Source organism: Neopsephotus bourkii, unplaced genomic scaffold (genome assembly GCF_033783945.1).
Source record: "Neopsephotus bourkii isolate Nb327-2 ecotype Australia unplaced genomic scaffold, CSIRO-AGI_Nbou_v1 NB_845, whole genome shotgun sequence".
Taxonomy (NCBI): domain Eukaryota; kingdom Metazoa; phylum Chordata; class Aves; order Psittaciformes; family Psittacidae; genus Neopsephotus; species Neopsephotus bourkii.
The window spans coordinates 3,636,466-3,662,877 of record NW_026901341.1 but is presented as its reverse complement, the minus strand read 5'-3'; the positions used below and the strand labels follow the sequence as shown (position 1 = coordinate 3,662,877).

The following is a 26,412-nucleotide window of genomic DNA, read 5'->3' as shown; positions in this document are numbered from 1 at the left end:
CGTGTGCAGAATGTAACAGCTGTAAGATCAAGGCCTTTATTTTTAATTTTCTCATTAATTAGTTTCCCTGGTATCATAGAAGGACCTTCATATCATTAGTATGATTACCATGGCAATATTTTTGTGCTGTAAAAAAGATAATTCAAAACTGGCATCCTTTATCTGCCAGATCTTGGTTTGTATTTGTATTTGCATAGAAACGTGGCTCAGCTTGAAGGGACATTCACAGGCCAGACCGCAGGATTGATGCTCAGCCACCTGGAGGACCAGAGGATGCACTCAGACTCACATGGCAAGAACAGGGCTGTAACAGAGTCAAACCTGGTGCTCGGGGGTGTGGTACATACATAGACAGGGGAGAGTGGCAAACCAGATGTGAGCTTGAGGTGTTGGCTCTCTGTCTCTTTTATTTCTACTCCACAAAGAAGAAGGTTGTTTGAAAGAACCTTACTCTGAGTGTTGTCACGCTGTTGATATAAGTACAACTTTCTCAGCAGTGAAGACAATTTTACTATTAATAGCATCTATACTGGAGGGGTAGAAGTAGACTGGTTTGTACTGGTTATGCAGAACTTATTCCTTTAAGTAAAACTACTTACCTGCAATTCTGTTTTCTTCTGGAAAGTGTCTTTTTTTGCACCAGTGTTTGAGATGCTGACTTTAATCTCAGCTTCCAGTATGTCACTGCTTATGGAGAAAGGTATTGCTGAAAAGGAGTAGGTGTATAAGCAAACCTGGCACTTACTCAGCTCTGGAAAGGCAAGAGCCAAGAGGCCAGCAGGCTATTAATATTTTTGACTTGCCATGTTAGTTGCAAGAACAGGGAGAGGTGTAAAAAGCCTCATGTCTCCAGGCTTTCACAGGGAAAATGGGAAGAATACTAAAGCCTGCTCTGGTGCTGCTGCTGAGAGTTTGTCCTCTGGACTTTCATAGGGATCTTGTCCTCTCCAATTTGACTACAGGCTTGTTATTTATCATTTTATCTGCTTTGTTTGGGGCTGCTACTGCAGCTGGCATACCCCTGTGCATGCTAAATACCTCTCCTTAACATAAAGCGGGCAGGCACTCATAGAGTATCCGGTTTCCTAGTTTAGTTAGAAGCGCGGCTTGCTCTGCCAATTTGCTGAGTGTGCTGATTGATCACTGCTTAGCCTGTATGTATCATCTGGGAGGCAAATTTTCTTTCTGATCTCAAAAGAAAAAGGCCAAGAGGACAGAGCAAGCACCTATAAGGCAGAAGTTAACTTGGCAAGGGAAAGAAAAATATATGGCCAGAAGTAGGTATTTTAGTGTCTGATGTGCTTATTTTGTTCGTATGGTGCTACTGTAATTCTAAAACTCCTGTTTCTTTAACTCACTGCCATGCCAGGGAAAAGAAACAGATGTTCCCATTCGTCTTTTGATGTGGCTCAAAATCATTTACATTTGCTGGCCTGAGATGACATGACATACCGTTTGCCACTTTTTCTGTCTCCTTTGGAGTGAATGACAGATTGCTGTTCAATTACTAGTATAATAGAAGCGCAGATACTGTGAGGATGGCTTTCACCTAAAGGAAATGCAATCGCCAATTGCTGCAGTACTGGAAAGAGAAGGATGGCAAATACTGTAGAAGCCATCCACTGGAAAAGACATTTTTATTATAAATAATGTCATGGGAAAGACTCAAGGGAAATGCACTGGGTCTGGCTTTTCTGCCTGGAGAAAGGGAGAGCTGGGGTGAATAAAAATATGGTGAAAAATTGGCTTGCTACTTCTGTAAAATATGTTTCCAGCTCTTTGCCGTGAGCATGTGCTGCTTAAAGCCTTTCCATTTGCTCTGCACCCAGCTCCAATGGAGAGCAATAATTACAGACAGACTCTTCATCAGTAAAAGACACTCAGTGAGAGGCTCATTAGAAGGGTTTTAAAAACTGGAAAAAAACTGTTTGTCAGAGGCTTTGGGATTAGTCACGTCCCCACCCTATAGTTTGCTTTCTTATCGGTGTATTCATACTCCGCTTCCTCCCTTTCTCCTGAGATGAAGAGATTCTCCAGGCCAAGCAGAGCTTAACCCTTCCTTCTGCTGGCCATTCACTAGAGGATCACCTGTCCACTCTTAATGTTTTAGCATTTCCTTCTCTCTAATTCTGTTGGAGTGCCTTGAGAGGCACAACGTGTACTTTCAATATGCTGCTCAAGATTAATTTTCATGTCACAATCCAGTCAGTCTGCTGGACTGGGTCGGAGTACAAGAGGTGAAGCTTCTGCTCAAAGTCTTTTACATTTCTCTTTCTAATGGAATGAAATGAAGTGTTAGATGGAAAACATGTTGAGAATCCAATGTATTGCTGTAATTATCCTTCTATTTTATCAGTTTTAAAGAGTGAATCTCCGCGAGATAATAGACTTTGGGTTGACAAAGCGTACTGGTGAATATGTGCTTTATCTGATAATTGATGAATCAGATGATAGTTTTTCTTTGCATAAGTGTCTTCAACAAGAGATGTCATCCCTTAACAATAAACATGAATGAACCTTTGAAATACCTGGTTTTAGCCAAATAACTCATGGTTATAGTCATCCTTGTTGTAATGAATGTAGAAACAAGGATCATCTGGAAACGTAGCTTTATGTTGTGAATGCAGCAAGGTGATTGCTGAAATGATTTTCACTGATTTTCAGGTAGTTACCATTTATCCCTGACCTGCTTTATCTGAATGTAAAATCTGTGCAGAGCGGAACGTGTTGCACTTGGCCATAATTAAATCCTTTTGGCTTTGGCACCCCTTGTTGCGCAGTGGTGCAGTATTCTCTTTGGATCTGACCTGATGGCGAAGATTTTTCAAGTGTCACTGTGCTGTTGTGTTATGGGAGTGCTTCGAACGTACTGTTCCTTCCTGCGGCTCCTGGGCTAGGTGACTTTATCCCTTTGAAACACACATCCTGGTGATGCAAAGGCTATTTTTCCTTATTTGTTAATGGCTTGCTGCAAAGCTTGCGAAGTCTCAAGCCTGTGTTTTAAAAGAAGAGGGGAGGGGGAGAGTAAAGTTTATCTTCTAGCACAGCTAACTTAGTTTTGTGTGCTGTCCTCCTGTCATGTGTGGACAGGCGGAATGCTGAGTTTGAAAATAATGCTTTTGGATTTCAAGCAGGGGAAGGAAAAACCCATCTGGTTCTATCAAGCCGTTTTGGTCATCCATGTAATGCAATTTTTTACAGGTTAGAGCTCACTAATGTGAGAAGAAATCACTACAGCGGGGCATTAAGGCTGGTTAAAGTCGGTACAAAGAGTTACCAACAGGCAGGAGGCCCGAGTCCCCGCTGATGGCTGTCAGCCGCCCCCTGCTCACCTCTCAGGTGGGGTGTCAAGCTCCGGTTCTATCTCCTCTCCTCCTGCGAGCAGCTCCGTGCAGGGTCAGCCTGGAAATACTTCTCCACTAGTCCCATCTGCTGGATGCCAGGATGTATTGCCTGCTGGAAAGGGAGAGCATCATACCTCAGCCTCTAAGTAGGAGCTGAATGCGGCGTGCCACCAGACGTATATTTGCTTCTGAAAAACACATGCTTTCTCAGTTTTTCTTCCATCCCCATAATTGCATTTGGGCTACTGCTGTTCTCCTCAACAGACTCCGTGTTTTAAGTAAAAGCAAAATGGTGACACAAGGAACTTTAACCATGTTGCTTTAGAGAAGCTGTAATCAGAAAAACCCAGGAGCCAGAAAAGATCACAGAAAAAATATGTGTATCATTACCAAGCCATTTACAGGCCTGGGAATGAATTTCCTTTCTCCCTGTATATATTCTCAGCAGTCAGTTTTTCAAATGCCTCATTAAGGCTGGTACTCAGCTGTTCTCGCCATCTACTTTGCCATGCTGGAGAAGAGGGAGTGTAACCACCGCATATGATCCAGCATGCTGCACTGCAGCCTCTAATATGATTATGAAGCTATAAGAGCCTTCTCCATCATTGAAAATAAAGACTTCCCAATACGTTTCTAATCAGGCCAAGCAAAGGTTAAGAGAGCTTGATCTCATGTCCATAGATGTTCCCTGGGGTGTTAGTTTTCTCAGTGGCAATTCAATGTTCAGTACCCGCCTTCCAAAAGGGAGCTGGATGGAAAAAGATGGGTAATGAATGTGAATGCAAAGTAGTGGATAAAATTGGGAATGACTGTGAAGGGGGAGAATGCATTCAGTGCTAGCAGTCTTACTTTGGTTTATTTTGCTCTGTTCTTTGCAGTCGTTTGTGATGTATTTTTATACTTTATGCTAAGTGGCATTGTGCCTTTTGCTTGAAAATTAAACTCAGGTGATTCTTTCCCTCTGATTCTTACCTTCCATTGGCATTGAAGTAGGTTCCATGAGTCAGAAGCAGTCACTTCAAGGATTTAGTGGAAGTGTTTCTGGAGGAAAAGAATCCTAGAAAATAATCTGTATAAAATGCATAGACTAAGATAAAGCAACAATTTCATCTGTTGCAGACAGTGTTTAGGGAAACATACCTTTATTTGGCATACAGATATTTCCAGTGTATTAAATGAAATAAAATCTTTAATCTAACCCCCCTTCCTCAGCTTGAGATGTGAAGATGTGACTGGTTTAAATGTGACTGGTTATGTTTGCAGGTTTTTTCACTTTACCTTTATATCTCTCCTCTTTTATCATGGCACCTTACTATAAATTAGCAGTTTATGCTGAATTGGTTACAATTAATATTGCTGCTGCTGTGGCCAATAAAAAGATATCGTAAATATTTTTTATGTATTTTCCCCTGTAGGTGATAACAGCACAGAGGAGAAGCAAAACACCGAGGAAATGGAGGCCCAGAGTGGAAAAGCAGGTTTGTGCCGAGTTTCTTAAAGGACTTTCTTAGTTTTTATCCACCTTGGTGAACAATAACCCTAGTCAATGCCATTGAAGGAGAATGTTTGTACATTTTCACCAGATTAGCTCAGGTCTTGAGCAATTCTCCCAGTAGAGACCAAACTCCATTCATTATGAATGAATGTATTGCAGTGCAGGAATGCAGACTTCCCTCTTCAGTTTACCAGCTCTACATTCCCCCTTTAAGGTGGACTTACCTCTAGCTAATCCTCTAACTAGAAAGAAATCATTTTCCCTCTGTCTACAAGAGAGTAGCCCTTTGCAGAGGATAGAAATGAGAGAAAAGGAAATTTTGAGGAGGAGGAAGCAGGCTTTGGGTGAAAACTGCCCTTCTGGAGATTTTACAGGGTATTTTCAAGTTTTAATAAATTGTCTGCACAAATCTCGGGGGTTATGAAGATTTAAATCTATACAGAAAGATATTTCATATACAGCGAAGGAATGTCAGAGTTCACGAGCAGTGGGTTTTGCAGGTGGCATGCATATAGATTATAGTCAGTTCAGTGTTTTAAAATACAGTGTCACTCTGTATTCACAATAGGTTTTCTATTCTTTATTTTTCTGTTTATGCTTGTGGTTTTCATCCTACCCAACTCTGTTCAATGCAAAAGACAACTGGAATGAATCAGTTATCAAAAGAGCTGGTGCGACAATCAAAATGTCTAAATCCTCTTATTTCTTAAGGATTTCTTTTAGTGTAGTATTACATGTAATACAATGCTTTTCTTGTTTGTTTGGGGGTTTTCCCATTGTAGTGCAGGATGTTGCCTACACATACTTAATCCAGAGAGTATCAAACTCTTTTAGTCAGAACTTTTATTACATTGGGTTTTTAATCAGAATTGAAGATTGGTTTTGGTCTGTGGAAGATTGAGCTGAAGAAGGCCAGCCAGTAAATGCATCAGAAAAATTTAGAAGGCCTATATTCTTGACTTGTCTGGTTTGCTTACTGCATTGTGGCTGTTTCCAGAGGAGGAATTCCTTTGATGAGGGTCCTATTTGTCCCATACATGAGGCACTGTGTTTGTGGGAGTGCAGCATTTCTCCCTGCACTCCACAGGTCAGTCTTCTTCAGCTATGTGTGAACAGATGATGCTGTCCACAAGTGCTTGAAGTCCTTCATGTCCTCTTTATCACCTCTTCTTTATGTCCTCACACAGGGCAGGCAGTGGGAGCTGAAGCCATAGGCACATAGTAATACAGAACAAAAAAGATTCCCATGGGCCTCAGGAAACTTTGCACCTAAGCATCCTTCCCAAGATAAGCATGCAGTGGTATTTTCGCAGTGCTGGAGGACAACCATATTTCCTATGTTTTTCACTTTTATGCTACTTATATTTAAACAGGCAGGGAGGACCAGGGAAAAGGGAGGAATGAGTTGCTCTGGCTGAATCTAAGCTCTGCTTTGAATCTCTGACTAGGCAGGGACATATCTTCGCCCAAGCAATACTGAGCTTTTAACCATACCAAGTACTCTTGCCTGCTAGCTCACCTGATTGCTAGTACTTCCAGGAGCTCCTAGCTCTGAGTGCAGAGGTTCCTTTTTAACCCAGTTTTACTAGTGATGCCAAATACAGCCCATTGTGCATATCAGCTACATTCAGTTGGAAGGGATATGTATTTCCCTGGTATTTTGATCTGCAAAGCAGTTTGACTGAATGAGATATATTTCATTTTCCCCAAGAGAATCAAGGAATATATACCTCTCTAAATTACTGCTTTGCTACTGGAGGTGTTAAATGCATTGTTTTTCCCCGAGCCATCATTATGACTTGTTACGTTACAAACTGTCAGAGCGGGTTTATCAGAGCCATGATGTACATTCTTTTGCTATCTCATACTGGTAGTCGTGTTTTGTTGCCCTCATGAAGAGTGTTAAAGAAAAGATCCAGACATTTTAGATTGCAGCTCCAGAAAATGTCATACATTAGGAACGTGCTTTAGGTACATGCCTTAAGATAGCGTTGTGCCTGCGCATAGTCCATGCATCACCTCCTTGGCCGCAGGCACACAGTGTTACAGGGAAAAATTATGTGGCTTAAAGTTTATCCCTAAAGGTTCACACAGTGACAAGAACAGGGAGCTATACAATTACATTGAGTTAGTTACATTCAGCTAATGAGTTGCTGCTGCTATCTACTCTATGCATTGTGCAGACAAAACGTCATCAGGAACTTTTAGATTGCTGCTTCGGCACCCTTTCTTGGCAGTAGGAAATGACCTGATTTTCTAAGATACGCAGTTTTATGCCTAAAGCATTTCTAATCACTGTGAATGATCACTGTAAGGAGCAATCCTATCAAATGTTAAACTTCTTGTTTGTATTTTCTGAACCAGAAAAGCATAACCTTCATCCAAGTGTGACAAATGACAAATCGTATTCTTCTGTATTATGAGAAAATGTAGGAATAAAAATAGACCCTGTGTTCCTACCCAGTCCATTACATAAACATTTATATATTCTTATTGTGCAGTAGGAAAAAGGCAGTTATAGTGCGCAAAGACTGAAATTTTTCAGCTATTACTGTGTGTGTTTTTTTAAAGAGGGCCTCCCGTCTATCATCAGTGAACCTCACAGTTAGCACATGGAAAACCAAAATGGCAGGTGGTTCAGAGCTCTTATTTCAAGCTAGTTAAAAATGCTCCTCTATATGAGGACAAAAATTCCTTCAGAATCATCAGAGGCAAGGCTTTTGAAAGGAATTAATACAAGGGCTTATAAAGGGTTTAGAACTATAAAAATTGGCAAGGAAAAGCAATGGTGGAAGTTAAACTGTTCTATTAAATTCAGGTCCTAATTTTATCTGTTAACTATGGTAGTTTTACCCAGGTTCTACCATTACAAAACTCCAGTCTGCAGATTTTCAGGGACTTCCTAAATTTCAGGCCTGATTGATGAAAGCTTCTATTTTCAGAAAAGCATTTGCATGTAATCATTTTGATTCCAGTGGGATTCAGGGACATGATTAAAGTTAAGAATGGCTTAATTGGGGTTTTTTTTTCTCAAAATAAATGGATTAAATGAAAAAAAGGAATCTCAAAGCAAATAGCAACACCAGGCTACTTATGAAAGTGATAGCTGTTCCTCTCTCTGTATTATGGGAAACTGAAATATAGATTTGATCTGGCAGTGTTGAAATGTAAGTTTACCCCTGGCTTAGGGAAGACAATCAGACCAGTAATGGCCAGTGAATGCAATGTGAATGGATAGAAGCCCAGCAAATCAAATTCAGGTTTTGTATCTTGCCTCAGTAAGGCTTAATACCTTTTTTCAGTAAAATGGTTCATCAGTTTGCTATCTAATGAATAACTTCTCTTTCATTTCCTTTGGTTCTTACAGAGGAGACGAAACCTTCAGCTGTAGCCAGCCTATCATCATCAGAAGAAATAGAGCTGAGTGAGGATAAAGGTACAGATTGCAAATTGTATTTCAAAATAACCAGTCCCAAGAGGACATTTCATAAAGCTTTATTTTTCCTTTGTCTGGAAATTGCCAGAATCACAGTTAAAAAATACAGAAATAGGTAAATGCTTGGGTTTTCATTTGCAAAAGCCTTTCTAATGAAGTACTTGGCACCAGCTGTTGTGCTGGTAGGAGAGATGCTGCGAATTCCTAAGTCCCCTTGTTATAGAGGTAATACTAAAATATCACACATGACATATCAGAAATGAGCCTAAAGCTTGGGCTCGCTGGGGCAGAAAGTAGCTCCCTATTCAGTGCTCTCCTGATGGGGGAAAAGGAAAACACAATAGCTATAAACACATCAAGAAGAGACAGGAGGAGATGAAGTCATAATTGAGAGGGAGAAAGTAATGTTTATCTTGTGCAGACTGTGCTGGGCACTCAGATCATTTAGTTTGTGATAAATATTTTAAAGTGTCATGAGGCCAAATGACAGGGAGTTTAGAAAACAAGAGAGATGATCTAATTTAAATGTTTCAAGCTGAGTTTTTTCCTGTGGAGTTGTTGGTTTACAGATAGGATCCAGTGCACAGATGTACTGGTTTTGATACTCCTATGATAACCACACTATTAGTTGCTTGTGCCAGTCTGCAGGTTCTGCCATTTTTGTGGGGATACGTCAGGAAAAAGCCTGGGTGATTTATAAGTTGTCCGCTACTGGTAATTCAAAACAGGAGTTATGCTATCTATAACGAAGACACTCCATCAGTACAGCCTTCAAGAAAGACTAATAGAAAATTTTAATGCTTTTTACTGAGATAACATAATTATTAACATCCATTAACTTATTTATTTTAAAAGATTTAACGTTTAATTCAGCATCACTGCTTGACTCTCTTCTCATTTTTCTAGATAAGTGTGACGGGGTGTGAGATCTTGCCCTTTTGTTCCAAAGACACACGCTAGAGAGCCCACATACTTACCTGATTATGAGTTCAAAGCCTTGTGCAGGTTGATTTAAGTGCTCTCTTAACTGATTGATTTATCCTGCAGGGGAAAAAAGTCCACAAACCCTTGCAAAAGCACTGGCTTTTGCTTTTGATATCTTCACAGATTAAAGTCACGGCAAGGCTAGTGGAATACAGAAGTAGGGATAGTTTCAGCCCCAGCGCAGTTTGTGATTTCCTGCCATTCATTTATCTTTTTTCACTGACATTTGGCCTCTTTATATATTCTGTATCTGTAAGTTCCCTCATCAGGTGTGTTTGTCCTTTTTTATAATGTGAGGGTTAGTATTTTATCATTTTTTGCTGTCTGCAGTCTTACTGGAGATCCCACCATTTTGGTATTGCTTTGAGTGCTTGTTCCTGACTATGAAGCCAGTGTCTTTTGATAAGCTTTTCAGTGACCATTTCAATATGCAGTACTCTGGGGTTTTGACCTATTGTATTAGTTGTCTCATCTCAGGAAAATAGCCATCTTGCTCTAGGTCTCACTTTTCCTATAATATGCTATGAGTTTAGTGTTTTCGCCTCTGGTGATAGCATCCTGAGAAAACCAAAGAGCAGTTTCTCTTTGATGTCCTACCTCTCTTCAAAATTAAGACATAAAACATCTGGTAGGGAGAAAGGAGTGAGATTTACTCTCTTCCATATATTTTGTTTGTGAAGTTGTACAAGTAGAAAGAAGGAATGTTGAGGAAAAGAGCGTGTTTTGGGATTCACTTGCTAGTTTTCTAAATGTAACCAAGAATTTTGAGTGACGAGGCTGCTGCATCCACCAGACCATGGTTCTAATCTTGATTTCCATTAGTAGATCTTCACCTTTTCAGATTTTAGGTTCTGAGTTGTTTTAAAAGGAGCACTGGTGTTACAAAAAAACTTGTTCCCACTTAGGAAATGGCACTTTTACAAAATCCTGGCATTTCTGAAAACACCTGCTGCTCCCAAAATATATTTCAGCCTTCAAATTGTTTGCCCACTGAGTTAACACAGCTAAAACCTGCCAGGTTCTGGAACACACTCATTTCTGTAGTTTATCTTCAACTAAATGAACGGGATGTAAAGCATTTAAAGAAATTATGATTTTTTCAGTCCTTTCATCTAATAGTCCTGAAAGGAGATTTATGGCAAATAAGTCTAGGCTTCATATTCCCAAAATGCATAGTTTAAACCACTCAGATTAGGAGGTTTCCAAGCCTACTGTGGAAGTCCAACAGTCTTTCAAATGTCAGTTCTGATGAGTGAACCAAAACAAGCATTTTGACTCCAATTAGGGTTGACTAGTAGGTTTTCTGCTTATTTTTTTCTCATATTTCCTGGATTAGAATATAGCAATGGCATTGAAGTAGTTATTTATTGCTCTAAAATGTGGTGATACTCAGAACAGACCACAGGCATCTCTGCTACCATGAAGTTGTAGTATTTTTATATTACCTGAGTCGTGTTGATCAGGTTTTTGTAAAGGAAGAGGGCAAAGATGAGAACATGAAAGGGGATGTATGTGATAAGTGCATGGAACAGTGCAGGCATTATGTTTTGAGGGGCTCTGTTTAGAATGAAAACCTACTGTGAGATTACAACTCTCATATTAATGTGAAAGTGGACCTTTTCTGTTATTCACAATAGAAGAGATGCTGTTTATATAAAAGCATCCTTATGGACTCAGTGTGCAAGTGGCCTTTGAGCAGACTTGTCTTTTTTAGTGCTCTGTCCTCAGGAAGAAAAAGGGGAAGCAGAGCAGTCGTATTGAAGAATACCAAGACGTTTGCTGTTATGCTGTGGAGATATCCTGTTATTCCAGTCTGTGCCAAGTTTCTCTTTCCACTGTCTGGAAATACTGCAAAGATATGTTCCAATTTTACCCTTGAAAACTTGCATGCATAACTATTAGCTCTTAGGGGGAGAGTTGACATCTCCAGGCAGCACCTTCGCAGCGCTTCATTACTGTGCATATGGAAGTAGATCCTTTCTACACAGCGTATTTCAAGTTAGAGATGCTTCTCTTTATGAAGTGTAAGGGCAGAGCAAAGTGATTAAAGTCATTAAAGTTTATGCAGCAGATAAAACACGTATCAGACAGCCTGCACTCAGTCTAGTAAGCCTGTCCATACAAGATTGTGCCGGGACTACAAACCCATTTTAAATGGACCCTATTGTATATCACTGTGGATTGGTTTGAACCTGTGGTTATGTTTAGTTCTTAACAAACAAGTTTGTGTGTGTGAGAGAGAATATTCTGCATCTTCACCTCAGTTACGTGTCGTACCAATTACTGTTTAACCTGATTTAATGGTAGGGCTTTCAGATGGAAAGATGAAAAAGGGAACTGAATTTACTACAGGTGAAGAATGAGCTCCCCTTATGCAATCATAGGCAAAGTCTCTCTGCACAATGCACTGATTTTAATTCATTAGCACTTAATAAGAACTGAATTTTCATTTGAAGGTCAACTAAATTAAATCATATGCTAATTAATTTTAAAAATAAAGTAGCGATTAATTATTTCCAGGTGTTCACCAAAGTCTGGGCTCCTGTGGGAGTCCCATTTAAAGCAAGTCACTATTCCTCTACACCCTCTGAAATAGAATCAGATGCAGTCAGCTGGAGGGCTTCTGTTGTCAGAAATAGAATTAGGTATATGCCTCGGCTAGGGTTAGCCCTAAAAACGCATTCTGTGCAACCCAGAAGCCGGGAAGTATCCTGCCTGTAAAGCATCATGGATATGACCTTCCCATTTAGCCAGCTGCAGTTCTAACCATGTAAAAATCTTGATGTCCTAAAATGATGGAGAAGGGATAAGCTGGAAGATAGAGCATTTCCAACACAGGGGAGCCATGCAAATCGACATAGATTAGACATTGATAAGTGGGTGAAAAAGATTGACTGAAAGGCCAATATGTTCAAAAAGAGGTGTTTAAAATCAGCTCTTAAGTATATATTAAGACATCTAAATGAATGACCTGATTTTCAGAAGTGCTCAGCGCTCAGCAGCTACCAATGAAATGTTTTCACTTCACCCTTGGGCTATGATTAGACCTGGAAAATTTCAGCCTGAAAAATTTCAATTATAGGTAACTGAAAAAGAACCTTTTTAATGGAAGAATTTCAACACCCCCAACCATAGCTGTGGCTCAGTGTGCCAGCTACAGTGGTAGCATTTTTCTCTCCCTTGGTGAGAAGGATTTATATGGAAGCAAATTGGCTAACACGGACTAAATGGTGTGATTTGGTTCTTTTTTAAACCAGGTACATAACTATCACCTTCCATCCAAGTGCCTGTTCTAACACCCTCCATAATGGTCCCGACGAGCTCACATAATGCAGGTTATTTACTTTTCCTTTTAAACTGACCTATCTGTAGCCCGTAAACTACTCAAGAGGTATTTTTCGGCTCTGCCCCTTGCCAGTACAGGCAGCTGCAACAGCTAACACTAATCTCCTGAGCTGGTTTAGATACTACTTGTTTTTAAACATTAGCTGACCTGGAGCCATCCAGCTGTGCTCCCGTCTGTCTGATGCGAGTGCCTGCTCCTTCCGTCTCCCTGCTTCAACCCTTACCTTCAGCTGTGCAGCATCTTCTCCTGGGAAGGGTCTGACTAAAGCAGACAGGGGGTTGCTTCAGCTTTTTTCTATCCCAAAGCCCTGCACAACAGGTCCTGCCCCTTATGGCAGCAGCAGGATGCCCACAGATATTGTACCAGCTGTGCCTGAAATTCCTCCTGTGGACAGAAGGTGAGGTTAGAGGAGATGCTCTTCTGTCAGCTCAAAGCACAGGTGGGTGAGAGCATTACTTGGTGGACCCCACCTGTGGGGATGAACTGGTCTATTAGCTGAACACTTGCAAAAATCTCTCTACAGGTTGTTACACCTAAAAAGGTCTGATCTACCAAGGCATATAAACTTTGGCTCCCATAAATCTAATCTGTCATAAAGGCAGATTAAAATGAAATCTCGGTGGATATAAAAATAACATTTAAAAGTCAAAGCTCAAGAATATCTCCCTAACTTCTCATAAATCACCATTTTATAGGACTTCATTTTAACACATTTTCCTCAGTTTATGAGGCAAAAGAATACCCTAATCATGTGGCAGCCTCCGTGCACACCATTACCTGTAATTTTAGACGCCTGCTTGATTTCTTTCACTCTGGAAATATTCCAGTCATTTTTCACAGTATCATGCTTAAAAAATAAAATGCACTGAACCTGTTTCTTTCATAATGACCAGCTTTTTCCCTCTTTAATCTTCTTACAGTTCCCTAAAACATGGTGATTTATCTATGCTGTGTGCAGGACCCAGGTGTGTTGCACATTAGAAACGACTCAGTAAATAAGCCATACAGAGAGAGCTGGGGAAGTGAATTTTAAAAGATCATTAAAACCACTTAACATTCAGATCTTACCATTTCTCCTCTTCCTTAGCATTTGCAAAATTTTGTTTGAGCAGCATTGCTTTATACAGTCAAGAAAAAATATGAATGACATGGAAAAGCATAGGGGTTTATGCAGTATTTAGACAAAATAGTGTCTGATTATTGGCAGGAAGGGTAGGATTGATAGCTTATTGCAAGCTACATGGTTTTCTTGGAGCTGAATTCAGCACACAGTTGATATGTTGGAACCGTGCATATACTTTGGGTTGTTCTGATTTGCTTATAGTCCAAGTATCTTCTTCATGGGTTGTTAAAGATTGGGGCTAGTTTCCAGTTGGGTTTACCATGCAGCACCATGAGACATTTGTTGCAATACAATGGAGGGGTGCAGAGCCAAGCACTCCTGTTACTGTCAGTGTGGCCACCAGGTAAAAGCATGTTTGGAGGAACTAAGGGATGCTCAGATTTCACTGAGCACTTCAATGCTTGATGTACAGTAGATAAAAGTGGCCTATCATTGGTTCATTTATGTAATTAAATGTCATGTTTGGTTCATTCGTGTGTGATCAATGATGACATTAGGAACTGTGCTCCAGCGTAGTATCAGAAACAGATTATTTTCAGTCCTGCCTGGAGGAATGTTAACCCTTACAATCCCAATCTGTGGTTACCCAAGGTAAATAGTGCCCAGCGTTGTGTTACCAAAAAAATAAGCATACCATGCTGCAAAATAATAGCCTGCCTTGCATTCTGCAGTATGACTTAAAGATAAGTAGCTGTGTTAAGAGAAGACTAACACTGCTTCATGCCATTTAAAAAATCAGAGTTACTCCTCTAGTGAATTAGATGTGAATGAAGGCCTTAGGAACGACCAAAGATTTTCCCTGGACTTGTTTAGGACTATGGTACTGGCCTCTGCCCACTTCCATACAACTCTAAAGGGCTAAGTGAGCACAGAGAACCAGCTGAGCCTGAGGAATACAACTTCCCTGGTGAAAACTTGCATGCAGAAAGTAGTGTATCATCAGCATTTGTGAGATTCCCAGGGCTCCTTGCCAACTGAAATGGAGGTGACACTCTTGCTTTGTGTCCAATTTGGGAACTGCTTTTATTGACTGATGCATTTGGTCTTACACTTTTGCTTGTCTCAGATTTTCTTCATAAATCTGGGTTTATTCCTTTGCTTCAATTTATTTGTGTTAATCCTAAAAGTAAATCTGTCTTTGGACCTTTTGGCTTGAATATTTGATCTAATATTTGCATTTGAAAAGAAGAAATCTTTGACATGGTCTTGACCTTAAAGATTTTGAAATTCAGAATCTGCTTAGTAATGCAAAGTCTGATTTCTGCTGCTGGAATAAGAGCAGTGGACTCTTATACCCAGAGAGTAACTTCTGTCAATGTTCTCCTCCTTTCAGAAACAAGCTTTACAAAATATAACTTGTGCAAAATTATCATTGTATATTGTCTGGGATAACTTGGAATTCTGTTCAGTGGAATTGTTTTCTTGAACCCTGGAACAATTAGAAAATAATGATAGAAATGAATGTTTAACGCAAAATTACAATCCCATAAGAATACACTGTGCAGAGCCAGCTATGGGAACGTGTGAAGATGTGCCAAGTAGCATAGGTGGACTCTAGCTGTGGACTCTAGCCTACCAGTGATGCTCAGCACAGTTGTGGAGTCAGGCTGCCAGCTGTGCCCAGGGGTGGGAATAACAGCTCCCCACACGATGTGATGACTGTAGTTTGCCATATGCTATGCGATGCTCCATGACAAACAGCAGCATGACAGGGCACATATATCAGCCAAGCACAGTGCTCCTTAAACTCCATTTGTTATTATTGACCAAAAGTGTGTAATTGTTCCTCTGATGCTGAGGATTGATTTTTGCATGAAATTGGAGTCATTCCTCATTCTGGAAGAAAACGTGACACGTGTGAACTGAGTTTAAAGGCACAGGTCCAGGAGTATGAAGTACTGTTCAATAAGTGTACAGTAGATAGCTCTAAGGGTCTGATGGGACAGAGCACGTGCATCTCTTCCACCCACAGCAGGTAACACCACACTTTGTCATCACTTTCAGCTATTTGAAGGGCTGTGTACAGTACTTAAGGTCTGCACAGTACTTAAGGCAAAAGACTTCTGATTCCAGCTTTGTACAGTTCCCTCTAAGAACACGCAACTCAACCATACAGGAAAATATTATATTAATTGAGAGTATGGGGCTACAGGTGGTACAAAACTTGGGTTGTTTGATGTCCTGAAAGCTTTGTCAAAACTTCAGCAAAGCCAGAATTTTACTCAGTGCTTTAAAGCTTGCTTGAAAAATTCCCTGTGGATTTTTAGTGCCATTCCCATTTATACCAAGAGGTCCTTCAACTCTCTTTTTGATTAAACTTGGAATTTGATGAAATTCTAATTTATTTTTGCTCTGATTTGGGCAGAAAGGGTAATCCCTTGTAACTCATAGCACAATGTGGCATCCTAGTGGGAAAGGCCAGCACAGTGGTCCAGCTGATAGCAGTGAGTAACATTTTATGTCCACAGTAGGGTGAAAGAAAGTGCAGCAAGGGCAAATTTTAGCAAATTGTGTATCAGTGAGTTATTCTGCTTTCAAACTTGGACTTATAACTTATTGTCACGCCGCGAAAGAGGTAAGAAGCTGTGCAGGTAATTAAATATTTGCCTTGGGGGATTATTTGCAGTTAATTAAAGCCACACACTTTCAGTGCATACCTCTTCTACAGATTATTAAATTTGGATCAGATGTTAACAACCCAGCTTTCGCACTTACCCATCAGAGATTATTTTTGGCAAGTTTCAGGAACCAAGTTTTATAGGGGCATCCTTTGGAATATTGTAAGATTTGCTCTGCTGTGTTGTAGAAAGGAACCTTCCAGAAGTAGAGCCGTAACAAGACTGTCATAGGATAATTTATTATCATGCACTGTAGGTCTTTTGGCACTGTTGCTCAGGTTTTCCATCCATCAGCAGTTCAGAAAGTGTTTCACTCTGGAATGAGAATTCTGATTATCTGTTACTGTTGTTACGACCTCAAGTGTACTTGCCCCTGTAGTTTGCAGATATGTCCAGTTAGATCAGAGGTGTTTCTTAATGAGGCTTCAAGAGCTCTTTATCCATGGAAGCTGTGTTACGCAGATGAGCAGAGCTGAAACGGGTGGCTGTGTTGCTGTGATTTCCTGGCTGCGATGGAATGATGCAGTTCTCCATCCCCAACCAGAAACTAAGAAGTGGCTGTTGTGAGAAAATGTTTGACACACAGAATAATGCCCTGTGTTTATGAAGACTGCGGAGAGCATAGTGATCAAACTTAGGTGCCACTGGTTCAGAATCCGGCTTTAGGCAGTTCGTTACGGTGGTCTGCTCCCAAAGGAACAGCAGTCTTGGCCACAATAATGACCTTGAGAGTTCCGTCATCAAGTGAAATGAGGCTAGGATTTGCACTAGGAATTACAGGATTTAATACTTGTCAAGCTTGTGGAAATCCAACCATGAAAAGTGTTGTTCTAAATAAATAAGAAATCACTTTATTTATCAAGTTGATGGTTTATGCTGTTTCTCATAGCGTTGTGTCACTCCATTCATTAGGAATAGAATTCTACATAGCGCTGCCGGTTATTCTTACACATCCTTTTTTGCCAGCTCCTTGTTTAGGATTTGTACTGCAGGCAAAAAACTGCACAGTAAGTGTACAGGCTCTGAAATCAATTTGAATAATTGAAACCCACGAGTATACTTTTGTCATATATAAGACTGAGGTTAAACAGGTAGAAAATCTGTCAGTGTCTCTAGCATGTGAAGCGAACACCTAAGGGCTACCCATGTCTGAAGTAACTACCTGACTTTTCCAGCATGAAAACTGCTGCAGGATTTGTTTGTTTGTTTGCTGTTTCCTCAGACTCCCTCAAAGACTCCAAAGGCACACAGGAGAATGACCCAGCATATCCCATGGGGTGCGATCAAGATGAAGCCAAAGGTAAGGTTTTGTATCAAAATTCTGAAAGATAGAGATAATGAACCAGTTGGGAGCCTTAGTTCTTTCAGTTTCAGCATCCAGGGAGGTTCAACCTGACCACTGCCACATTAAGAAAATGCTAGTTGGCTGCTGGAGGTTGTATGCCAACTAGTTGTGGTGCAGTAATCTCATGTTACTGGAAAAGATGCTCGTCTCCAAATATGTGGGTTTAACCATATTGATCCCGGGTTCATAGCATTGTTATTATTATCCTCCTTTTTGTTGTTCTAAAAGCCTGTGGGGTGATTCTCTTCCTTTTAAACTGACTGCCAAGTGCAAGTGCTTTGCAACAGCTCCTATGAGAAACACAGTGTCAAGGCTGACAGAAGAAGAAAAAAAGTGATGCAAGGGTCAGTTTTGACCAGGCATTTCATACTTAATGCTTGGAGTTTGTTAAGTGATATTTTCACGTATAAACTAAGTTCAACATTGTTGGTTAAATAGAAGAAAAGTGGTATTTGGCTGTGAAGTACTATGCTATATATTAGGTTTGGATCCTGTTTTAAGAAATTTGCCATTGCCTGCATGCAGCCATCATGTTGATGTCATTTTCAATTTGTCGTGTTAACAGGACAACAGGAGGATTTAGCAGAGGAGGAGATGAAAACTGGGGCAGATGCCCAAACCTCCTGCATGGAAATAGAAGGTATTGCATAAGCCTTGAAACCAAAGAGCAAGATTAACAGGCAGAAACAGTAGCTATTGCTTGCGTATTATCAGTAGTGTTTAAGTTATCTTTCTTTCTCCATACCTACGAAGTTAAATCTATGGAGCCAAATCTTCTTATGGTAACTTTAAATTCCACCCTGAGCAGGGGGAGTATCTATGGATTCTCAGTGATGAAAGCTGATGTTTTAGTGACTGTGACTGTTAGGGAAAGAAGTTAACATTGCATTTCTTATTCCTGATGACAAGCACTTCAGCCTTGTACGTTCAGAGCACTGACTGCTCTGTCCCCAGTCCAGCAAAACACTTAAGTACATGTGTGTCTGAGCTTGCAACAAGTCCTGATAAAGGCCTGTGCTTGAAGTAGGGATAGGGGCATTTTGTGCTAAGTCCCAGAAAGCTCAGCATCCTGGAAGATGAAGGCCTTGCTTTCAACTACAGCCCCTGGGATTTCCTGAGACAGCTGTTGCATCTGTACTCTTGGGGAAAAGGATCCTTTTCCTCTGTTAGTGCTTTACTGGTAAGCTCTATGTTAATCCTTTATGTCCTTACGGTTCATCTTCTTTTACCCAACTTATTCAGAGCCATTGTTGAACCAAGAAGAAACAACAGAGGTCGAGATGCCTTTGATTCGTGGTGCAGAGGAAAAAGAAGAAGGAGGAAAAGAAGAAGGAGGAGGTGAGCGTACTTACAAAATAGATGGAGACAGAGAATGCATCTGGGCTCATGTTTTCCTTTTCTATTGTGAGAAACATGGAAAGAGACATAAAAGCATGGCGTTATGGTGTTTTTTTCCTGAGAAAAATCCTTTTTTGCCTATCCTCGAGTATTGTTTTGATATGTTGGGCTTGGATTTACATAGAAAAATAAGTATAAAAAAGTCCCCACTCAGATTCTGAAGTGGCTTTAAAATAAATACTCCCCTCATTGTTGGTTTTCTGCATTAAAGTGCATTAAGCTGATTAAACAACCAATTTATGTCCATTTAAGTACCCTCTTGATCATGTACACAAGGAGCTTTGAGAGTATTTACAATAAATGAGTATGATAATTATTTGCAAGGTCATTAATAGAAATTTAACTGGTAATTAACTAAAATTCTAATAAGGAAACCAGTTTTTGAGCAGGAACACGGAGTCTTGCTGAAGCAGTAATATTTTTCTGGAAGTACTTAAGTCCTTAATGCTTCTGCAAAGAAATCTAGAAGTTTCGTTTTAAGTGAACCCTGCATTAGGTCACCAGTTGAAACAGGCGCCTGGTTACATAAAGAATAACATATTATGTAAGTAATTCTCTATTTGTAAAGTAACTGCAAGTTAATAATTATATGGTCATTTGTAGAGCACAGGGATGTATTTTTCAGTTCCAAATTAAAACACAGACCTGATTTTTATTGAAAATTCAGGTCAATACTAACTGTGCCATCCTAATTATGAACTCCTTTTCCAGCCACATTGACACCAACTTAATTGCAAATCTGTGTTAGCAATATTGACACTTTTCTTCACTGCAAACCCAGGTTAATAGAGCCTCTTTGTTCAGATACAGGTAAACAACATTTCCCCTCCTTTTCTTTGTTAGTTGCCTATCAAAGTTGAGACTAATCACCTCTTTTTATAATCAGTCATGTTAATGGTATCGGGTTTGTGCTTTATTACTGCTGATGAAAGTAGAATTGATACAATCCTTACTTCAAATCCAGGTAAATGATACTGTGCTACCTCGGTTGTGGATCCAGGTTACGTAAACTCACTCGGGTTGCAAATACCAACGTTGTTATGTTAATTTCCTCCTAATGGAAATTATTTACATTTTATTTTATGCCTCGTCAAAAGCCAGTTGGACAAAACGTACTCTCATTATTTGTACATTTCCTTCTCTTTAATACTTTAGTGTCCCCTACAGCTAGTGACTGTCATTTAGTTCTCAGTGGAGAGATTATATTTCACCATCTGCTCTACCTACTATTAAAATATGCAACATTAAGGAAAAGAAGGTAATGTCAGAAAAGGGTTGTTTTTGGCACTTTTCCTGCCCCTCATTTGAAAGGTTCAAGTACTAACTAAAAGGTTCTTCCCAAACATTTTGGAACGTGTTCCTACTGCTCCTATGCAGGATTCATCTGATCCAAAGCTTGTTGAAGTTCATAGAAGAACTCTCATTGGTTTAAGTGAGCTCTCAGTCAGTTCCATGATAAGAGATGATGTGTTGAGTGTACATGCAGGTTACTTAGGTAACTGTATAGATATTCTGTTTAGCTTCTTCTGAGCATACTGTCTTTGTGGCAGGGGAAAAAGGTTCGTTTTCAGGGTTTTGAAAGGAAGGAAAGTAAGGCCTTGCCTTGCTTTGTCCCATTCTTACAGGTATAAGAATATGCAGAGCACACTCAGCACCCATCTCGCTAGATGTTTCTAATTCTGGGGGGCACACAGAACTGTGCCACATGAGTCTGTGTGTGCCACAGAGCAAGGTGGATCTTGACAAAGGGAAGTAAAAAAAAGAATATCAGCTGCAGTTCAGGCTGATAAAACAAGATATATTCCTCAAGGAGAGACTCCTATTAATGGAAAGAGATTGCCAGGCATAAGCTAGAGATATGTAACATTATTTTATGTAACCCAAGTGCTACCTCATAAACTAATACAGTTAAATAGTTTTCCAGCAGAGTCCATGGTATATTTGACATATGATAAAACGGCATATTTTTGTCTGAGAACACATGGGAAAAAAGCTAACATGGGACTGCTAGTCCCATTAAATAGAAATATGTGGATCTTAGGTGGTTTTAACCTGTACTAGATCTATATGCATAGCCAAACATAACAGCTACTAAACTGCAGACTACCTGGTCTTTCTGTTCTACCTTTTTTGTGTTACCAAGCTCAGCCTGGAGCAAAGGGTAGCACATTGCTGCTTCTGTCCTCTCTTTCTCTTGCCTTGAACCATCAGGGAGTCATCTGTGACCTGTGCTGTCCCCAGCACTGGAGCTGTGGAAACCACTAAATGACCAAAAAAGATCAAAGTCCCTTTTCCAACCGAAAGCTAGATTTCTGCTCTGTTACTGATAGTGGCTTTGAAATGTGTTAGGAATTTTTTCAGTGATCTCATTTTCCATGGAAAAAAAATGACTGTTTCTTGCTGGTTTCAAGATGTGTCTCAGATTTTGCAAACTTCTGACAAACCACAGGTAAACTTCTGATGTAACTGTGCAAGTTTTACTGCCAGCTCATCTATGTGTTTGGGGGGATTTTAGAGGGTCCTTTCTGTATAGCTCATTTGGCTTCACAGCTCTAGGGTCACTCCATAGTGCATTATTACCAAGGAGTCATGGATCCTAGTGCTTTCGAGGTTCTGGGACACCGGGAGCCCAGAGGAATGAAGAGTCAAAGACTTGGCAGTCTCACTACTGTTTCCCATTGCCAGCATCAAGAAACAAACCAGATTACCCTGAAGAATTTAACAATGTAAGGCACTGTGTGTGTTTCATGAAAACCTGCCTTTGCTTTTTCTAAACTCAGTAATAAAATACAACATGTGCCAATTTATTCCCTTTTTTTCCCTACTGTAACTTAAGGTTATGTATTACTAGGGAGCAATTGAAGAAAAAAGACAAAATAAGATGACTTTTTCATTTTTTTTTCCAGCCGCCATAACACACTCATTCTGGTTCACAAAAGAATAATGAAAATCTGTGTTTCTTATAAGATTAGGGAATATTCTCAAATCCCTTTATTAAAAAGCAGAGTAAATGGTGATCACTGACCTATTTGCTGACTAGGTAAGTATACATGGTTTTAATAGACCATTTGGCACCCCCTTTATATGTATGCTTGGAAGTAGTCCTGTCATGTTGTAATGACCATACATTCAGCATTTAATTGTAGTTTTAATCATCCCAGTTTTTCCACAACACAATTTGCAGCACATGGAAATACAGCTCATGTTTGTTTGTGTGAATATGTATCCAGTTCCTTCTCTGAGCCTGCTCTCCCCTCTGTCTTCCTATTTCCCACTTCCTTCCATCTCCCTTCATCAGGGGATCATCATTCAGCTATGATGATTTACCTCACTAAGCATCTCTGGAAGCTTCTTACCTCTTTGAAGGACAGTATTTCTGCCAGAGCACTGCAGAAATAGCCAGTAATTCTCTGTTGGATCTCTTTTGTATTCAGGGTAAAATATTTTGTGCTGTTTGGACCATGACTCAAGCTTGACCTGTCATGTTTCTTCCCCCAAGAAACACATCTAGAGTATTTGGATAGCATCCTCCCTGGGCAAAGGACACATTTATTTTCCACTGGACAAGTTTAGAAATGCAGAAGCAGGCTGTTGCTGAAGGCCAATCATTGAGCACAATGCCATAATTAATGACTAAAAAAAGGATATTGAAATCTCCTGGGATTTCACTTAAGAGCAGGACACAGCCCTTACAATCAGTATTACTGTGCAGTTGCATCTTAACCTGTTTGAATGCCATGTTGAGGGAACTGTATGAACCATCTTTTTCTCTCTATGAACCATACAATGTTAAGACAGCCTTGGGAACAGGCTGGAGGAGGTGACACAGTTTAAATCATTTGCAGTATACATGATTTACTTTGCTGGTCTTCTGGTCAGTGCCTCCTTACTGTAAATTTGAATTCCACATGATTTCTGTTCAAGCTAAGCCAAGTTTTGTTCATCTTTGTTATATAAATAGCTGTAAGTAGTAGCCATCATTTCATCCATTCTTCACTTCAACAGCTGGATTTTCAAGTCATTTACCCACCTGTACTTTAGTGAGAGAGAGAATTTTATGGCATAATCTTGGAGGGAATGAAATATTCCAAAACCTGCAGGAAAAGAGCTCTCAATTTTTTATAGTTTCAGTCTCAGGCATTTATAGGCTTTTACATGCATTGGTACAGTCATAAATAATGTCAAAATAATGTCTTGGTTTGAAGTGACATTGTGGCTGTAGAGAAACAAAGTACTTCTCGAGAAAGATCTTTTCGGACAAATCTGACATCTTTATTCTTGAGTCATGGTAATTGTAACTACCTCTTATTTCTTAATCAAACTTCTTTCAGCTTCAAGTGGAGATGGATGAGACATCTTGGGGGGAAAAAAAAAGTTATATAAAAGGTCTTCCTTGCATGTCTTTAAAAGGGTATTTTCTTTACTGGAAAGAAAAGAATACAGAGATATTTTTGAGTGTTGTGGCTTCTAAAGATCTAATATAAAGGCTTCAACTTCTTTTATTCAATTGCCCAAGGAAGAAAGGATTAAATATCCCAAATTAGATACAGTTTGTTTGGTCTTTGATAACAACCTATACTGAATGGATCAGATGCTATTTTGGGGGCTGTTACAGGATAGTCTGGCCCTAAATATGAAATATATCTTTAATATCTGCTTCTGACTGGTATTGATATTTAGCAAAGAAAAAAACACACCTTTGGACCTTGTGCAGAAATACTGGAAGTGATTTAGAGCCGCAAAATTGCAAATGAGTATTTCAACTTGTGTGTCTAAAGCCTTAATCTATGCAGAGAGGTGGACTGTTGCAAAGCAATTAGCTGGAAGTAGCTGCAGGTACACAGTTATCAATGGAAAGCCAAACAAGTGCCTTTATCCAGGGGATAACTTCAGGTTTTAAGAAGCCTCACTTTACATGCCTTTATTTTGTTGAGAACTTCACAAAACTCATCAACTTTGCAGTTGTAATATCAGACAGATGAGGAGCTTTTGCAACTGGATTCTGCTGTCAGCCTGCTGCAGTTAATCTGTGGTGGCCCAAGGGCTGTTTGGTCTGTATGTCTTAGTGCAAAGAACTTTGGTCTTCTGAAGGCATTATAGCTGTGCCAGAAAAGTATATCCAGGTAATTCCTATGCCTTGTGGAAGCAGCAAAGGGCATTAATTGTAGGCAGGGAAAAGAAACTGTGAAACCTAAAGATTACTTTTGGAAGAGGAGGTGGCTTTTTCTTCTAAGTTTGCAAGTGGTATGTTGAATTTCATGAATGCACTTAAAATGTCCTGCATGGGTAAGGAACTGTGGTAGCTCTGTTAAAAGCTGAAGCCAAGTGGGGCTGACCTGCCTGTGAGTGGCTCTGCATGGGCATGTTCTATGCTCCACTCTGATGATGCAGCTTGAAGAAGAGGAGTGGGCTTTTCTGTCCCAGTGTCTGTGGTTATAGTAGCGGTGGCTTTGTCAGTACTGAGCTAGGAGGTCTCCATGCTCTTACATCAGCAAAGGGTAGATGCTATCAGCAATTGCTTCACTGATGGCAAGGATCAGGAAGACCATGGAGGTGATGGGGTCACTCATTTTCTAAGCACAGGTTGGTGCAGAAGTCATACCACATCAGGCAGCACACTCTGCCCAACATAATGTTCCTCCCTGGCTCTGAGAGAAGTGACAAATGGGATGCAGAGGCCCTGCAGGTCTTCCCTAGGGTTGCTGCCTGGGCGATGCTGTGCAGCACTGTGCATTGGCAGGGTGGGGTGGTTATTATACTGTCAGTGGACAGCCCCAGATACTGATTTCAGCCTCCTGTGACAGGAAAAAAAGTCTCATTTCTCCCTGCCACAGGAGGAATCTGTTTCTTTTCATTATCCTCCATATATCAGATTCTGGCCTGAATATATGTAAAGAATAGGTAGGGCAAGATCAATTTTAAGTTTTAATTATTTTTCATCTCCTTCAATGATAAATGATACGTTTTGGTGTGTGCTTTTCTAATAAAAAGTAGAAAACATAAGGAATTTTTCAGCTTAAACATTTTGCCTGCTGTCACAGTCACTTTATGTTATCAGGCATGATGGTAAGGGTACAAGACAAAAGCCAAAAGAAAAGAAAACAAGAAATGAGAGAAAGGAATACTTTAAGAATGATAGTGTTTAAGGTTTATTCAGTGTATTTGATTGCTTTCTTCATTTCATTTTCAGTAAGCAGAACAGAAATCCTATTATGAATTGGCAATTTTTATTTCATTTTAAAATATCATCTCTTTGTTCTTGCTGAAAGTGTTGACAACACAGCCTTTGTTTGGTTTAATTAACCCATGTTACAGCACTGAAACACACTTACCATTAAATCAAGTAAAGTAATTTTTAGAATTCTTTTCCATATCCAGAAAATAAAAAGAAATAAAAGAAATAAATCTTCTGAGAAGCTGGAGGAGAAATTAGATATTTTAAATGGAATATTTTGAAGTGCTGTTTTCATTTTTATTTTCCATGGCAGGAATGCCAAAAAAATATAAAGTCATGAAATCCCACTGAAAAGCAGACACTATTAAGTCATTTTAAGTCTTCATATGTTTGTAATAGTATTACATGATGTTACATGTTTTGTACTTGGGAGATACAAGGCTTAAAGAGCTTTAAGACACTGATAATGCCCTTTAAGCATAGGAAAACTGGAAAGATAATGGAATCCATATTCATGTGGTGGTGTCCAAGTCTACTAGGCTTTGGGTATAGCTCGGATCTCCAGAGCAGTGTTGCCTTATGCAAACGAAACACGTATCTCTTTCAGAGCATCTCAAATAGCACCCAAGGAACAAGTGAAAGGAATATGGGAGAGGCAGTGACATCTTAGAAACGTTTTCCTGTAACATATTGAAAAAGTAGGGCTCACTGGCCAAGGACTGCACTGGTACAGATGGCATCATAGTTAACAGTGTATCTGGAAATTAGATTTAGCACCTCCAGAGAAACGGCACCATTTTTAAATATACTATACAGTTACAGAGGCGTCTGAGCAGTGGGCTTAACTCCTGCTTGTGACAGTAAGAACTTCAGCCTTAAATTAGAACAGGTCCAGCACACCAATGGAGTGCAGGGAGGTACTCAAGGAAAGAATTTGATCCCTTGTGAGCAGATTTTATGTTCTTGTGCTCTGTCTGCTACAAAAAGAGGCTTCATTTTGTTATGCACTGATTGATTTTGGAATCCTACCTCTTTTAATAAAGTCTTTCTTATGATGGAATATGCACAGATCCAGCTAAGCTGGCTCTGGGAACTGAAAATGCTGTACTCCCTCTTGGTTGCATGGTGTGTGGATGTACCATGTTGCC

At 39.9% G+C, this 26,412-nt stretch overlaps 1 protein-coding gene across 1 annotated transcript in view; it reads left to right on the top strand.

Moving 5' to 3' along the window:
• The window catches only part of LOC133213780 (ADP-ribose glycohydrolase MACROD2-like), a 108,547-nt gene that overhangs the window by 49,444 nt on the left and 32,691 nt on the right, over positions 1-26,412 (top strand). The window contains exons 5-9 of the mRNA XM_061356272.1: positions 4,760-4,822; positions 8,207-8,275; positions 17,569-17,646; positions 18,257-18,331; positions 18,934-19,029. Of these exons, the coding sequence (XP_061212256.1) occupies positions 4,760-4,822; positions 8,207-8,275; positions 17,569-17,646; positions 18,257-18,331; positions 18,934-19,029 (381 nt within the window). The remainder of the gene's footprint in view (positions 1-4,759; positions 4,823-8,206; positions 8,276-17,568; positions 17,647-18,256; positions 18,332-18,933; positions 19,030-26,412) is intronic.